We start from the raw sequence: 15053 nt of genomic DNA on the forward strand, positions 1-15053 counted from the left end.
TGCACCTCCCTGCACCTCCCCTTCTCCGTGGAGAGAGGAAGAGGAGGGACACTTCCCTCGGGAGTGAGGGGTTTGAAGTTGGTTTTATGGACACGGTCGTGGCTAACCTCTGCACTGGAAGCAGTCTGGCCTCTGGGGTCCCCTCACACCCATGAGGCCTTGACTGGAACCGGCCACGTCTGCACAGGGACCGGGAGGACCAGAACCAGCACCACAGCGAGGGCACATAGCAGGTACTTTTATTTTGCAGACTCATGCTGGCCACAGCATGGCATGGGAATTCAGGCCGTGTGCGGAGGGGATGCTTCGGGGGGCTGGGGTGGGTGGTTTAAGGACTTGGAGCCCGGCCCCCAGACCGGCAGCCGGGGCGTAAGACAGGATGGAGGTCAGGGCTGGCCTGGATGGCTGGGCAGGAAGGTGCCAGCCCCCAGACACGAAGTCTGCACCCCGTCCTGCTGGGTTGTGCATCTCAGCCAGGGTGGGGCCCTCAGAGCTCACAGCCAAGTTCGGGGCCGGCGCCCCTGGGGCTCCTCAGAGGGTCACTCCGGACGCCAACGCCGGTCCGCAGGGGCACTCGAGCTGATCCTCTCCCCGCGGGCCCTCGTGCGGGGCATCACACTGGGCGTCACGCAGCCCGGGTCACGTCTGGTGCCCCGGTCAGGCGCGCTGCTCACACCATGGTCATGACCTTCAGGGCTGTGGGCTGGAACCTGCGGATCTTTTTCTTCAGGGCCTTGGAGGCCTTGATGCGGCACAGCTTGGGCATGGGGGGCAGGGGCGGCCTGGCCCCCCTCCAGGCCTTCGGGAGGGGTAGGGGGGCCTCCCCAGGCCAGGCCGGCCCCCCCCCCACGGCCCCGGGCCCGCCGGCTGGGCGGCTGCTGCTGCTGCTCTGGACGCAGCAGTCCACATCGCTGCTGCTGGACTCCTGGTCCCCAAAGCAGTTGGTGGTGTGGTCACTGGCCGCCTCGTCCTCCTCCTCCTCCTCCTCGCTGGTCTCGGCGATGGTGGAGGGGCGCTGATGGGCGCCCTCAGCCGAGGGCTCCCAGGGCTCCGACTCGCCCCTGGCACAGGCATCCTGCCGGGCCAGCGCGGGCCTGCTCTGGTCCCAGGGACCATTTGCTTTCCTTGTGATGGACCTGGGTCGGGGGGCTCCCGTGTCGGGCTCCGGGCGGCTGGCAGGGAGGCCCCCAGCTGAGATCTCCACCGTGGACCGCCACCGGCGCTGCTTTCTCCTGGAGGCCGCCCCGAGGGGCGCAGCCTCCCCCAGGAACAAGGCGTGGGAAGTGTCCTGGTAACCTTCCTGGGGGGCCACCACCAGGGGGACGGAGAGGGGCACAGGGTAGAGGGTGGACTCGGAGCAGGACCGCCCCGGAGCCTCCCTGGCCAGCACGGGCCTCCTCCGCGGGCCCCCACCGTGGGGTCTGTGCGGGGGGCCCCACGCCGGGGGCAGCGCAGGGCCGGCATGGAAGCCCCAGTGTCTTTCTGGCAGTGCTGGCAGCGGCCTCCCGGGCCGCGGCACCCCGTCTCCGGCCCTGCTCCTGACACTCATGGCCGGGGGCTGTGGGAGGCCGGCCGGCAGCACTGGGCACGCGTCACCCACAGCGCGGGCTGGGCGGACCAAGGGCCCCGGAGGCAGAGGAGGGCTCCCGTGGCTCCTCTCCGCGGAGGGCAATGGGGCGCGGCCGGGGCCTCGGTCGTCATGGCCTTGCCGAGCCTGGGCGCAGACCGAGGGGCCCACCGTGGGCTCCCCGTCCACAGAGCAACCCCAGGGCTTGGGCCTGTCCTCTGGGGGGCTGTCGGAGGAGAGGGAGTCCGTGGGGGACCCGAGCCCCTGCTGCCCGGGGCCGTCTCTGCCGGCAGCCCTGCCCCGCGCCATCCTGTGTGCACCCTCTCCTGGGGTGCACCCCGGCTTCTCAGGCCGACCACCACTTCCTGACGGCTGGCCGGCTAGCTGCTGTGGGGAGGGGGATGTGCTGCATCTCGGGGGCCCCTGTACCCCCACAACACCCCTCTGGGGGACCCTTTGGCCCCTCAGATTCAGCAGCCTATTGATGTAGGCCCCAGCCGTGCCTGGCTCGTGAGCGGGCCCAGCCTGGGTCCCACTCAGACTTCGGGAGCTTAAAGGGGGCGTCTTGGGGGGTGACTGGCTGACAGGTTGCGGGGTCTCCTTAGTGGGAGCAAACAGGGGGCTCTGCAGCGCCACGGCGTGCAGAGGGCTGGGGTACAGGTACACCTCCTGGCCGCCCCTGGCCACCAGGTCACATTGGTACGTGGGGTCCAGGGCATGGGAGGGGACGTCTATCCCCTGGCAGGAGGAGGCAGAGGTGTTGTCTGGGCCAGTGTCGTGGAGCCCCAGGTCAACTGGGAACACTCTCTCAAGGTCACCTAGGAAAGTATGCATAAACAGATCAACAAGGAGAATTCAAGTTCCCTATCCTTCCTCTCCCACAGGAAGCAGCAAGTCTTGCCTCCATCTGAGATGGTCTGTATACATACTAATCTCTGCTCCTTCATCTGCCAGAGATGGCCTGTGCATGCATACTGATCCCTGCTTCTACTGTCAAAGGTGGTCTCTGTGTGTGCATATTGATCCCTGCTCCTTCTTCTGCTGTAGCTGGCCTGTGCATGCACACTGATCCCTTCTCCTTCATCTGCCAGAGATGGCCTGTATGTGTGCATACTGGTCCCTGATCCTTCATCAAAGATGGCCTGTGTGCATACTGATCCCTGATCCTTCCTCTGTCAGAGGTGGCCTGTGTGTGCTGTGCATACTGATCCCTGATCCTTCATCAAAGATGGCTTGTGTGTGCATAGTGATCCCTGATTCTTCCTCTGTCAGAGGTGGCCTGTGTGTGCTGTGCATACTGATCCCTGATCCTTCATCAAAGATGGCCTGTGTGTGCATACTGATCCCTGCTCCTTGGCAGCAGGAGGAGCCATCTCTGCTCCTCACATTACCGTAGCCCTGAGGCCTCCAGAGACCAATGCCTGCATCTGAACAGGCATAAAGGTTCCCAGGCTCCTGGGAGTGGATCTGGGAACTCTCACTACAGAGAGACCAGGGCTACACCCAGGCCCAACTCGTGTCTTGTGCCTTAGGTTGGAAATAAAATGAAACCCAAGTGGCATCTTTCCCTTTGAGGACAAGGTGAAGGAGCTAAGTGAGCTGTCTATAAACTCTGCTTGAACCTAGACTTCAAACCCTGCTAATTAGGGGCTTTGGCGGACTTAAACCTGCAGGTTTTCTGATGTCCAATTTAAATAAGAAAGCCAGATTCCTGGCGCAGCCCACCTGCAGTGCCAGCGAGGCCGATGCACTGACTCCTCCTCCCTGTGGTGCTGCATGGGGTGCGTCTGCCCATCCTCCTGGGGGCTGGGGGGATGGCTCTGCCATCTGCCCACACCTACACGACTCTCCCATCATTGCCCGACTCTCTCACCTGTAGACACCGGCCTGGGCCGGAACACTTCCCAGGGCTGGCCTGCGTCCTCAGTTCTGTCCAAGGGCCTGGCGCCTTCTTTGGTGAGCTGGGGCCTCCAGGCTGGCACCGTGGTCTCATCTGCAGACCTGGGCCGCCAGTCTCCCATGCCGGGCCTGGCTTTGGAGGGCTGGAAGACAGGCAGCCAACTGCCCAGAGATGGGGAGAGGCGGTCGCTGCACACAGAGGCACAGGAGGTGGACAGGGAGCAGGAGCCCACGTCGCTCAGCTCGTAGAAGCCTGGACAGAGCCAACAGAGGCTGGTCAGTGCAGAAGGGGGTAGGCCTTCCATCCAGAGGACACTTTCTCTTGTGCTGGCTCAGGGAGGTGTGAGGGGCCCTGAGAAGGGGAGGCTGGGGACAGGCCTAGGGCAGGAATGTTCTGGATTTTCTGTAACTGTCTGTGCTGGTGTGTGTGGGTCAGATCAGCTGCACCCGAGGTTGCTCATCCCTTCCTCAGCCAGTGGGTTCTGCACGGACATGTGACCACTGACTGCAAAATGGGGGTGGCGAGGGTCCCTGGGCCCTGCATGCATGGATGCATGCATGCATGGATAAACGGCCCCAGTGCCCTCCTCTCCCCAGCCTAGGTGCCTTTACATGAGTCTGCAGGCACACAGGGGGACACTCCAGGACCCCTCAGTCTCTCGCCTTGGTGCCCAGCCCAGAGCTAACTGCAGAGCAATGCGTGGACAGTGCTTGTGGTGGGTAGACACGCAGCTGGCCAAGCAAACCATCTCCAACCGTGCGTCCCGAGACACGGGCTGCACTGCCGAGTGCTGCACAGGCATAGAAAGCAGGAGGGGCCTGAGCCAGGCCGGCTGAGCCGCACCCGCTGCTCCTACCCTCCCCCCCCCAGGAGGGGCCTGAGCCAGGCCGGCTGAGCCGCACCCGCTGCTCCTACCCCCGCCCCCCAGGACCTCCAGACAGGGCAGTGAGCAAGAGGAAAGGACTTGTTTGAGTCTCTGACACCTTACTCAAACTTCAGACTGAAACACAGGCTTAAATACCCATAGGTTCTTGTGGGGTATAAAATGGCACGCATGTCCTCCAAGAGTATCCAACATAAACAGAGCCAGCAAGCTGCCTCGGTCCAGGAAGAGTTGAAAATTCATGGGTTCTGTTCCGTCAGAAGACAGTGTTTCCCAATTTACGTATGTGTATATGTATATACATATGTATAATATACACATATGTATATTACATGCCCCTTCAACACACTTAGATAGACGCATTTCAGTTTTGAGTTCTTTGATCAGATACACGTTTCCAGGCTTACTACCAGTTCTTTGGCTTTGAACGCTGCCTGAGAGCAGAGGCGGGCTCTGCGCTCTCCCTGTGTCAAGCGGGGTCTGCGGGGTGGCAGCGCACAGCTCCACCCTGGCAAAGGCTGCGCCGGCCCTGGGCGTGGAGGCAGGGCCTTCAGGCAGGCTGCTGCTGGTCTGGGCGCTGGCCATACCTGAGCTGGGCCTGCTGTCGCTGTCCAGGGCTTCGCAGGCCGGCCGGCACACATCCAGCTGCAGCTCGCTGATCTGCTGGTCCAGCTGGTCCAGGTGGGTCTTTAGGCCGGCATCCTGCCGTCTCAACCGGGACTAAGCCGGGGAGGAAAGAGAGAGTGAACGAGCCAAGCCCAGAGGTGAGGTCAGGTGTGAGTATGACCTGCACTCTCAGATGCCCCAGAAGCTGGAGCTGCCCCTGAATGGGAAGCAATCCCCTGCTGAACTGCAGGGAAGAGAGTCCACTGGCCCTGCCACCACATGCACACACACACATCTGCACACATGTGTACACCCGTGCACACACACTACAGGAAAAGAGTCCACTGGCCCTGCACGCCACACACACACACATCTGCACACACGTGCACACACATGCACACACACTACAGGAAGAGTCCACTGGCCCTGCCCACCACACGCACACATACACATCTGTACACACGTGCACACACGTGCACACACACTACAGGAAAAGAGTCCACTGGCCCTGCCCACCACACGCACACACATCTGCACACACGTGCACACCCGTGCACACACACTACAGGAAAAGAGTCCACTGGCCCTGCCCACCACATGCACACACACACACATCTGCACACACGTGCACACACACTACAAGAAAAGAGTCCACTGGCCCTGCCCACCACATGCACACACACACATGCACACACGTGCACACACACTACAGGAAGAGTCCACTAGCCCTGCTCACCACACACACACATCTGCACACACGTGCACACACATGAACACACTACAGGAAGAGTCCACTAGCCCTGCCCACCACACACATGTGCACACACGTGCACACATACTACAGGAAAAGAGTCCACTGATGCCTGCCCACAACACACACACACACACATGCACACACAAGCATATGCACACACACTTCAGGAAAGGGTCCATTGATGCCTGCCCACCACACACACACACACACACATGCACACGTGCACACATGCATATGCACACACATACACTTCATGGAAAAAGAGTCCTCTGACCCCTGCCCAGAACACATGCACACATACACACAAACATATGCATGTACACACATTCATAGTTTTCTCCAAGAAACTTAAAAACTTCATCTGCAATTTCTTTCATAAGAATGCAGAATAATGTGACTTGTGAAGCCACGTGGCCACACACAGACCTCAGTAGCGGACCAGAGGGGACCTTAGTACCGACTTGCTTGCTTTTATTTCCAGGTAAGAATTTAGTTGGTATGGTGATGCTCTTCACAGCTGCCCTTGGGCTGTGACCCTTGGGGTGAGTGTCCTCGGGTGGGGGACAGGCCGACCCCTGCCCCTGACTCCCATCTCCCTCTTCCAGCAGTGCTTCAACCCGACAGAGGTGAGAGGAGAGTGCTAGGAAAGGCAGCCCTGTGCGGGCCCGGGCACTGCAGGTCAGGGAGTCCGGCTCTGCCTGGAAAAGCCGCCCCAGGATCACACATGACAACAATCCCAGCTCTGCCCAAGTCTGCAGCACACCTCTGTGGGCTGTTGCTCATAGACCACAGCCTCTGCTCTGGGTCTACTCATCACCTACTCTTACGAACATGTGTGCATACATGCATGTACACGTATGTTATAGTATACGTGAATGCATGGATACAGGCATGGGAACATTGCATATGTCAAATGTATACTGAACTATACACGTAGTGAGGATGTGCTGATCTCTTTCTCCCAACTGGACAGTTTCCCCCGTTTTCCAATTTATTGATTAACAATTAGCTTGAGAATAGATAATTCATGGACGCAACTATATAGTTCTTTCTATTTAAGAAAGTGCTCTTTTCCTTTGGCAGAAGTAGGGCTTGAACTCAGGGTGTTGTACATGCTAGGAAGGAGCTCTGCTACTTGAGCCACACATCTGGTTATTTCTAGGGAGGATCTGGCTTTCTGCCCACGTTCAGCCTGGACCCTCTCATTGACACTCCTGGTGCAGCCAGGGTAACGGGCACACATCACCTTGCACAACTTTTTATTGGTTGATGTGAGGTATCATGATTCAATTGTGCCTGGACTAGCCTCAAACGCAAACCTCCCAATCTCCACCCCCTGGGGAGTTAGAGGCCCATGTGTGAGTGGCTTTGTCCAGGGGGAGATTACATTTCTGTTGGGAGTTCTGTTGGTGATTTCAATGGAGAAATCGGCAGGCTTGGGAAGCAGATGGGGTGCTTTCCTGTTGATAGGAATCTCTTCAAGCCCCACCCCGACGGGGCGAGCTGGGGGCCGACCTCACTGGCTCATCTGTCTGAAATTCTCCCCCAGGAGCCACCTCTGAGGTCTGAAGTCAGAGTCACAACATCAGCGGCCGACGTGAGCCAGGCAGGACCGGTCCCGAACAACCTCGTGTCCCCAACCCCACCCCAAACACCCTGGCTTCACCATGCACACCTTCACAAAGGCGAGTGAGACCCAGTGCCGCCGGGTGCCGCAGAGCACAGACAGTGCACGCGGCCCAATTACCCGCAGGCTCCCAGGAAAAAATTACTGAGTCACTAAGGCCTCAGGTGGTCTTCCTAGATGCGGCTTTCCTTCTCAGGACATCGCAGGGGCTGTGGAACAGCACCCGTGCACGCATGCGTGCACACGACCCAGCCTCTCTGGGCTTAGCACGGGCCCAGCTGGCCTCCAGACCGTTTCTGGTTAATCATTGAGGCGCTGACAGAGATTCCCAGGTGACTCTGGCTGGCCCTCGGCCCCTCCCCTGTCCACGGGCCTGTGTCCGGGATTCTCAGCACCTCACAGGTGTTTCACACCGACTCCAGTTTGGAGCTTCTTACTCCTCCTTACAGAATTGTGTGCCTAGCACGGTTGCTGTGTTCCGGGAAGGGAGGGACAGTTCATAGCCACCTAGAGCCCAATTCCTGAACTTCCAAGCAGAGGACAGCTTCTGCCCTGCGGAGAGCTGTGCTGCCTGCCCTCAGCTCGCTCCACCCGCCACGGACTGAGAACAGGCCAACTCCCGGGGGTGGCGGGAGACGGGCCTGAACCCGCCGGGGAGGGCTGGCATCCCCGTGCCGGTGTACGGCCGGCGGGCACGGCTGGCGCACCGCGGGACTCTTACCCAGGAAGCGTCCTCAACCTGCCCTCCCAAGAATGGACACAGAAAATGGCCTGGTTTGCGGCCTTCCCCTTTGGACAGTCCCAGCAAAAAACGGAATGGCATGTTCAGAGGACAAAAATTAACAGTGCCTTAGCGTTCAGAGATGGCATCTAACACTTCCCCCCCTTTACACGAGAGCTAGGAGTGGACATGGAAGTAGACTTCACACCTCCTGCAGAACAGTTCCACGAAGCCCAGTGAAGGGCAGGGCTCAGGGCTCAGACCCAGGGAGAAGGTGTCCCCCAGAGCGCGAAGTGGGTCCAAGGAAGACACCAGGGCCCAGCGGAGCACAGCGGGTGGCTGCTCAGCAGCCTTCGTTCTTGAGCTACAGCTACAGCCTGTGGGAAGGAGCTGTTACGAGCACTGCTCTCCCAACGAGTCAGGACCAGCATGGCAGCCACCGGGAAACTCTGCGGGTGAGATTTCCCCATAGCTCTCCTCTGGCTTCCCTGCAGGCCCAGAGGTCGCCGGAGCACCGCTGGTGGAAGGCAGATGAACGCCAGGTTTGGAGCCATGGCTTTCCTCTTAAGGGCTCTGGGAGAGCTCCATCTTTTCCACAGTGGATATGCGGCTGCTTTCTGGGAACCTCGAGTTCCCCTGAAAATGTGAGGCTCAGTCAGCTCTACCCAGGACTGACAGCCGCAGAATATGGGGACAGAGGCCCCAGGGGCCTCCGCACAGGGAGACGGGAGGACTGAAATCATTTCTTTTTGTTCAGCTCATTCCTTTGTCCCACAGAATCTGTTGGCACTCTCCTGGCAACTTCAGACACCATTTAGAAGGCCGCCACCCATTTGATGAGAGCTGCTTCCCTTCCCCAGGAGAGCTTAAATCCCTAGAAAAGCCAGAGCGTGTCCCCACTGGAGGACTGTCTTCACACCTGGTGAGCAGAGGGGAGGAGTTCCTGGACTGCAGCCCTGGGATTGCTTTCTGCACTAAAGAACTAGCACTGCTCAGGATTTTTTTCCTCTGCAAGAAAAATGTAAAAGTGTTCAGCGCTGGCTGATGTCACCCTAATTCAATTCTTCTCTTTTGATCCATAATCCATTCCAAGAACAAAGTTTTGAGACAAAGTCTGCGTGTTCCTTCTGGTCTCCACACATTAAAAAAAAATTAAACAAAAAACCTGTTTGATCTCCTCCAAAAGATGACTTGCAATTAGAGGCTGAATACTCACAGCTCCAACTTGTACAAGACCGCAGCCAAGTTAAACATCAACTAGGTTCCAGCCCCTTGAAAATGAACGCTCTTGGCCTCTAACTGGCCTGCAGGCTGCTGTGTCTGACCCAGGTCACAAAGGCACCCCCGCATAGCAAGTCCACACCTCACACCGGCCACCTGACTGGGAGGTATGTGAAGGGCCCCCCAGCCAGCCCAGCCAGCCCGGTGGCCCTCCCCCAGCTCCTCTGTGGGACAGGTAGCAGGAGTCCAGCCTCCTCCAGACCCGCACTTCCTGACTCCCTCCCTTCCCCTCCCCTCCTCAGCAGGACTGAGCTAAGCCCGGAGGAACGCACAGCCTCACCTAGCAACTTGCTGCCACTTAAAAAAAAAAAAAAACAGGACAGATCTAAATGCCTATTGTAAAATTTCACAGATGAACGGATGACTCAAAGGCGTCCATAGCATTTTCTTTTTCTTCTAAGAAATTGCAGCATTGCAAAAAATGTAATAAACCAGGTTTCTTTCTTTGACTCTAGTAAGTTACATGAAATTACCCCCTGAAGTAAGAGGCACAGGAGTAATTGTGGGTCTCCTCACCCCGCGGCGGGCGGGCCGGGACAGAGAAGACAGTGGAGAGCATCAGGGGCCCCCTTTCCACCTCTTCTCAGGCCAGATTTGGAAAGAGCTTTTGTGTGTCCGTCCTGGGGCTTGAGCTCAGGACCTCGCGCTGTCCCTGGCCCAAGGCTGGCGCTCTACCACCTGAGCCACAGCACCACGTCCAGGCTTTTGGGTGGTTCACTGGAGATCAGAGACTCGCGGCCTTCCCTGCCCGGGCTGGCTTTGAACCTGGGGAGCTGGGATCACAGGCTCGGCACGGGCCCTGGTTTGCAGCTCTGATAACAAGTCACCGAGATGGACCGGCGGGGTCCCCAACCCAGCACACCGCGGGCCCGGCCGGGGCGGGGGAGGGGCGAGGGGAAATCGAGTCACCGAAGCCCTCAGAGGAGCAGCTTGACCCCACGACCCGAGGTCCCGCTCTGCGCGCCCGCGGGCAGCAGGTGGGGCCGGGCGCGGGGCGCGGGCGCGGGCCTGGCCGCTCCGCTCCGTTCCGCTCCGGAAGGCGCCGCGCTCCCAGCTCCCAGCTCCGCGCTCGGAAGTCCCGGCCCCGCGCCCCGCACCCTGGCCCGGCCCGCGTCCGGGCCCCGCGTCCGGGCCCCGCGCCCCTGCCCCGCGCCCCGCACCCTGGCCCGGCCCGCGCCCCGCACCCTGGCCCGGCCCGCGCCCCTGCCCCGCGCCCCGCACCCTGGCCCGGCCCGCGTCCGGGCCCCGCGCCCCTGCCCCGCGTCCGGGCCCCGCGCCCCGCACCCTGGCCCGGCCCGCGCCCCTGCCCCGCGTCCGGGCCCCGCGCCCCTGCCCCGCGCCCCGCACCCTGGCCCGGCCCGCGTCCGGGCCCCGCGCCCCTGCCCCGCGCCCGGCCCCCGCGCCCCAGCCCCGCATCCGGGCCCCGCGCCCCTGCCGCGCGCCCGGGCCCCGCGCCCGGCCCCGCGCCCCTGCCCCGCACCCGGCCCCGCACCCGGCCCCGCGCCCGGCCCCGCACCCGGCCCCTACCAGCTGCTCCTGCAGGGCGGCCAGCGTCGCCTCCAGCCGCAGCTCCGGGCCGCGGGCGCCGCGGGGGTCGGGGGCCCCGCGCTGGGGATGCGTGGCCAGGGCGCCCCGCACGCGCGCCTGGTGCGCGGCGCGCAGCCCCCGCAGCTCCTGCAGCCCGGCCAGCGCCGCGCGCAGCCGCGCGCCCACCCTGCGGCGGTCCCGGCCCGCGGGGGCGCCCGGCGCCCACATCCCGCCGCCGCCGCCGCTGCCGCGGAGCCTGAGCGCCGCCCGCCGCGCCCGCGCCCGCCGCCGCCGCCTCTCCCCGCCCCGGCCCGCGGGTCGCCGGCGGGCGGGACCTATCGCCGCCGCGCAGGGTGCTGGCACCGCCCCAGGTCCGCGCGGCCGCGCCTTCCGGGCCCTGCGCCCCCTCCAGAGCGCTGTGACCCTCCCCCCTGGGCCCCCTCCAGAGCGCTGTGACCCCCCCACCCTGGGCCCCCTCCAGAGCGCTGTGACCCCCCCCTGGGCCCTGCGCCCCCTCCAGAGCGCTGTGACCCCCCCCTGGGCCCTGCGCCCCCTCCAGAGCGCTGTGACCCTCCCCCCTGGGCCCTGCGCCCCCTCCAGAGCCCTGTGACCCCCCCTGGGCCCTGCGCCCCCTCCAGAGCGCTGTGACCCTCCCCCTGGGCCCTGCGCCCCCTCCAGAGCCCTGTGACCCCCCCACCCTGCGCCCCCTCCAGAGCCCTGTGACCCCCCCACCCTGCGCCCCCTCCAGAGCCCTGTGACCCCCCCACCCTGCGCCCCCTCCAGAGCCCTGTGACCCTCCCCCTGGGCCCTGCGCCCCCTCCAGAGCCCTGTGACCCCCCCACCCTGCGCCCCCTCCAGAGCCCTGTGACCCACCCCCTGGGCCCTGCGCCCCCTCCAGAGCCCTGTGACCCCCCCCCCTGTGACGTCTTGGGGAGCACTGGCTGTGGCATCAGAGCCTTGTTCCTTTCCGTGGTGGGAGAGTATCCACTCCTGTGCTCCTTGGCTCACCTGGGTGAGCGCTGGGCTGTGTCCCCGGAGGGAGCAGCTGTGAGCAGTCTGCCTGGAAGCCTCCCCAGCGGGAGGGAGCAGGTTTTCATTTCCTGTGAGTCTACACAGCACCGCAGGAGGTGAGGGTCCTAAGAACTACCAGCCGGCTTTCCGCCCCGTCTCCAGTTCTCCACCCACTGGAAGCTGCTTTTGTGCTGTGCCACAGGACCGTCCCGTGGGTAGGCCTTCCCTGCTTCCCCACTGAACTCCTGCCCGGTGTGGACTGCCGGTCCCTCTGGAAAAAAGCGTGTCTCCGGTTTCTCTGTTCTGGCCAGTGAGGTCCTATCTGTCTCCCCCAGTGCCACCCTGTGCCCGTGGCACCGTTGTCTGGCGTGGCGCTGTTGTCTGGTGTGGTGCTGGTGTCTGACGTGGTGCTGGTGTCTGGTGTGTGCTGTTGTCTAGTGTGGCGCTGTTGTCTGGCGTGTGCTGTTGTCTGGCGTGTGCTGTTGTCTGGCGTGTGCTGTTGTCTGACGTGGAGCTGTTGTCTGGCGTGTGCTGTTGTCTGACGTGGAGCTGTTGTCTGGCGTGTGCTGTTGTCTGGCGTGGTGCTGTTGTCTGGCGTGTGCTGTTGTCTGGCGTGTGCTGTTGTCTGGTGTGGTGCTGGTGTCTGGCGTGGCGCTGTTGTCTGGCGTGTGCTGTTGTCTGGCGTGTGCTGTTGTCTGACGTGGAGCTGTTGTCTGGCGTGTGCTGTTGTCTGGCGTGGTGCTGTTGTCTGGCGTGTGCTGTTGTCTGGCGTGTGCTGGTGTCTGGTGTGGTGCTGGTGTCTGGCGTGGCGCTGTTGTCTGGCGTGTGCTGTTGTCTGGCGTGTGCTGTTGTCTGATGTGGAGCTGTTGTCTGGTGTGTGCTGTTGTCTGGCGTGTGCTGTTGTCTGACGTGGAGCTGTTGTCTGGCGTGTGCTGTTGTCTGGCGTGGTGCTGTTGTCTGGCGTGTGCTGTTGTCTAGTGTGGCGCTGTTGTCTGGCGTGGCTCTAAAGTGGATTTGGGGTCTTGTCATTTCACAGCGTTGTGTTGGGCGTTCTGTGTCTGTGGCATTTCTGCATGAATTCGAGGGTTAGCTGGTCAAGTTCTGCCAAGCACCCCGCTGGATTTTGAGGCAGCCTGCGTCAACTCTGCAGATGGGTTGGAAACTCCACTCCTTGGGGTTAGCGGCAAAAACGACTCCTTCAGTGTGTGGCTCCCAGGGAGTGTGAGCTGCGTGTCTGCAGCTGTGCTCAGCAACATGTGGTAGCTTTCAGTGCCTGAGTCCCGCACTTGCATTGGATCTGAGTATTTTCTCCGTGTTCTGGATGCTTATTGCTGGTATGCAACCCAAAGAGTGGACTTTCACATATTAATCCCTAAAACATGGCTGCACTCGATAGCTCTAGTTGTTCTGGGATTACCATTTGCTTTGCCCACCCTCCCAGAAGCATTTAGAATAATATTTGACCCATGTTTGGGCACACATTGAGCCCTCACCTTCAACCTCTGGCAGACCTCCTTACCGGAAGGGGTGTTCACTCCATGACTCTGACTGCCTCTGTGATTGCTTGGATGATGTGTTTGTCATTCTTCCTGACTGCAAAACTGTCTATTGAGACGTGGTGTTCTTAAATCAGTGAACCTTATTGACCATGAGAGATCAATCACAAGCTGCCAGAACTTAAGTTCTGAATTGTAGGCAGCATTCTGCCTCTGAACTATCTCCCCAAATCCAGAACCTTCCACCTCAAGAGTTCCGGGAGGTCCTGCTCCCTTCTCACCCACCCTGCTAGGGGATCATGGTGTGTTTTTGCAGCTGACTGACTGCCCCCTTGTGGCATGTCCCAACTCTACAACGGGCTGACTTTCCAGCCCAGCCCAGCCCAGCCCTCCTCCGCTGCTCTGAGCTACCTGCGCTCCACCTCCCTGGAGGAAGAGCCCTGAAGGTGACCACTTCCACCTTCCTCCTTGGGCTCCAGGCCTTTCTCCCTCATCTCCCTCCCTCCTCCCGGGTGGGGACCTGTTTCTCCTCCAGGACATCCACGGGCCCTGTGCTCTGTCTGCAGGGAGCTCTTGGCATTCCAGGCTTCCTCCTCTGTCCTCTCTCCCAGGGAGTTTTGCTGTTTGCCTTTTTATGACCATTGCTGGGTGCTGAGATGAGAGACAGGTGATATATTTTAGACATTTGCGACCACACACCGGTTATTAGCACCTGCTTAGGGATGCCCGTAGGCAACCATACCAAGGGGTTTCAATTCAACTTGCCAGTTTAAGAGTACAGTGCTTCTTGATCAATGTCTTCCTTCCCTAATTCTCCCCATCTTTCACCAGCCCCATGCTTCAATAACATTTGTTCAATAAATATGTGGTGATTTTGTTCATCACCAAGCTAAAAGAAATACTTCAAAATTATGTCTTGGGTCTTCTTCCTCTCCTCAGTGCTATAGTTTTTATATCAGTAAAGTGTCTTTATTACAAGAAGGGCACACAGATACTGTGTGAGGTGAAGTAAGCAAATCTGTTTCCCATTCCTGAAGGCAATTATTGTGTTATTTTTCAGTGTGCTTTGTGCATCATCTATCCATTCTGTGCGTGCACTGCACACATTGTATAGTTTCATTACTGTGTGCCATCAATAAATGGCATTCCAACATGTGGATGCACTGTAGTAATTCTTCTAGACAAACCTTCCATTGTTTCTTTTTTCTACCATTGCAATAGAACAGGAATCATCCGTAACATATGGTGAAGTTCAGCCGTGGTAAAGGCATAATTATAGTGTTGCTGTAGGCGGTGGAGATTATGCAATTCGATTCTGCCAAAATTCCTCCATCAGCACAGAGACCTCCTTCATCCAGCGGTCTCACAATGGGTGCCTGAGGCCTCCTGGTTTTCCAGCCCCCACCCCCTCCCCCACCACCCTTAGCTCTGTCCCATCTGCTCCCTGGGCACTCAGTGCTGAGCGCACATGGCAGGAGAGGCCTGTGGGACCATGCGCCAGGTGAGCCCGGCAAGCTGGTCAGGAAGTGGGGTGGTGAGTGCTGGGGGGGCAATGGGAGGAGCCTCACTGATCAAGACGCATGTTGCTCCCAAAGCGACATGTGGAATGGAAAAGTCTGCGTGACTACTGAAAGATGGTTAAACAGACTGAATGAGTAAGTTTGTGCCCCCCGGAGAGCA

At 60.2% G+C, this 15053-nt stretch overlaps 1 protein-coding gene across 1 annotated transcript; it reads right to left on the reverse strand.

Annotated features, from left to right (window-relative positions):
- Window positions 1–223: 223 nt before the first annotated feature.
- On the reverse strand, window positions 224–11094 carry Dact2 (dishevelled binding antagonist of beta catenin 2). Its single transcript, XM_042672396.1, has 4 exons — window positions 10867–11094; window positions 4938–5070; window positions 3441–3719; window positions 224–2385 (listed from the first exon to the last, which is right to left on the reverse strand). The coding sequence occupies exons 1-4, from the start codon at window positions 11092–11094 to the stop codon at window positions 671–673; spliced, it is 2355 nt and encodes a 784-aa protein (XP_042528330.1). The 3' UTR covers window positions 224–670.
- Window positions 11095–15053: the final 3959 nt, after the last annotated feature.

This window comes from Dipodomys spectabilis, unplaced genomic scaffold (genome assembly GCF_019054845.1).
Source record: "Dipodomys spectabilis isolate Male_0828 unplaced genomic scaffold, ASM1905484v1 ptg000702l, whole genome shotgun sequence".
Classification (NCBI taxonomy): Eukaryota; Metazoa; Chordata; class Mammalia; order Rodentia; family Heteromyidae; genus Dipodomys; species Dipodomys spectabilis.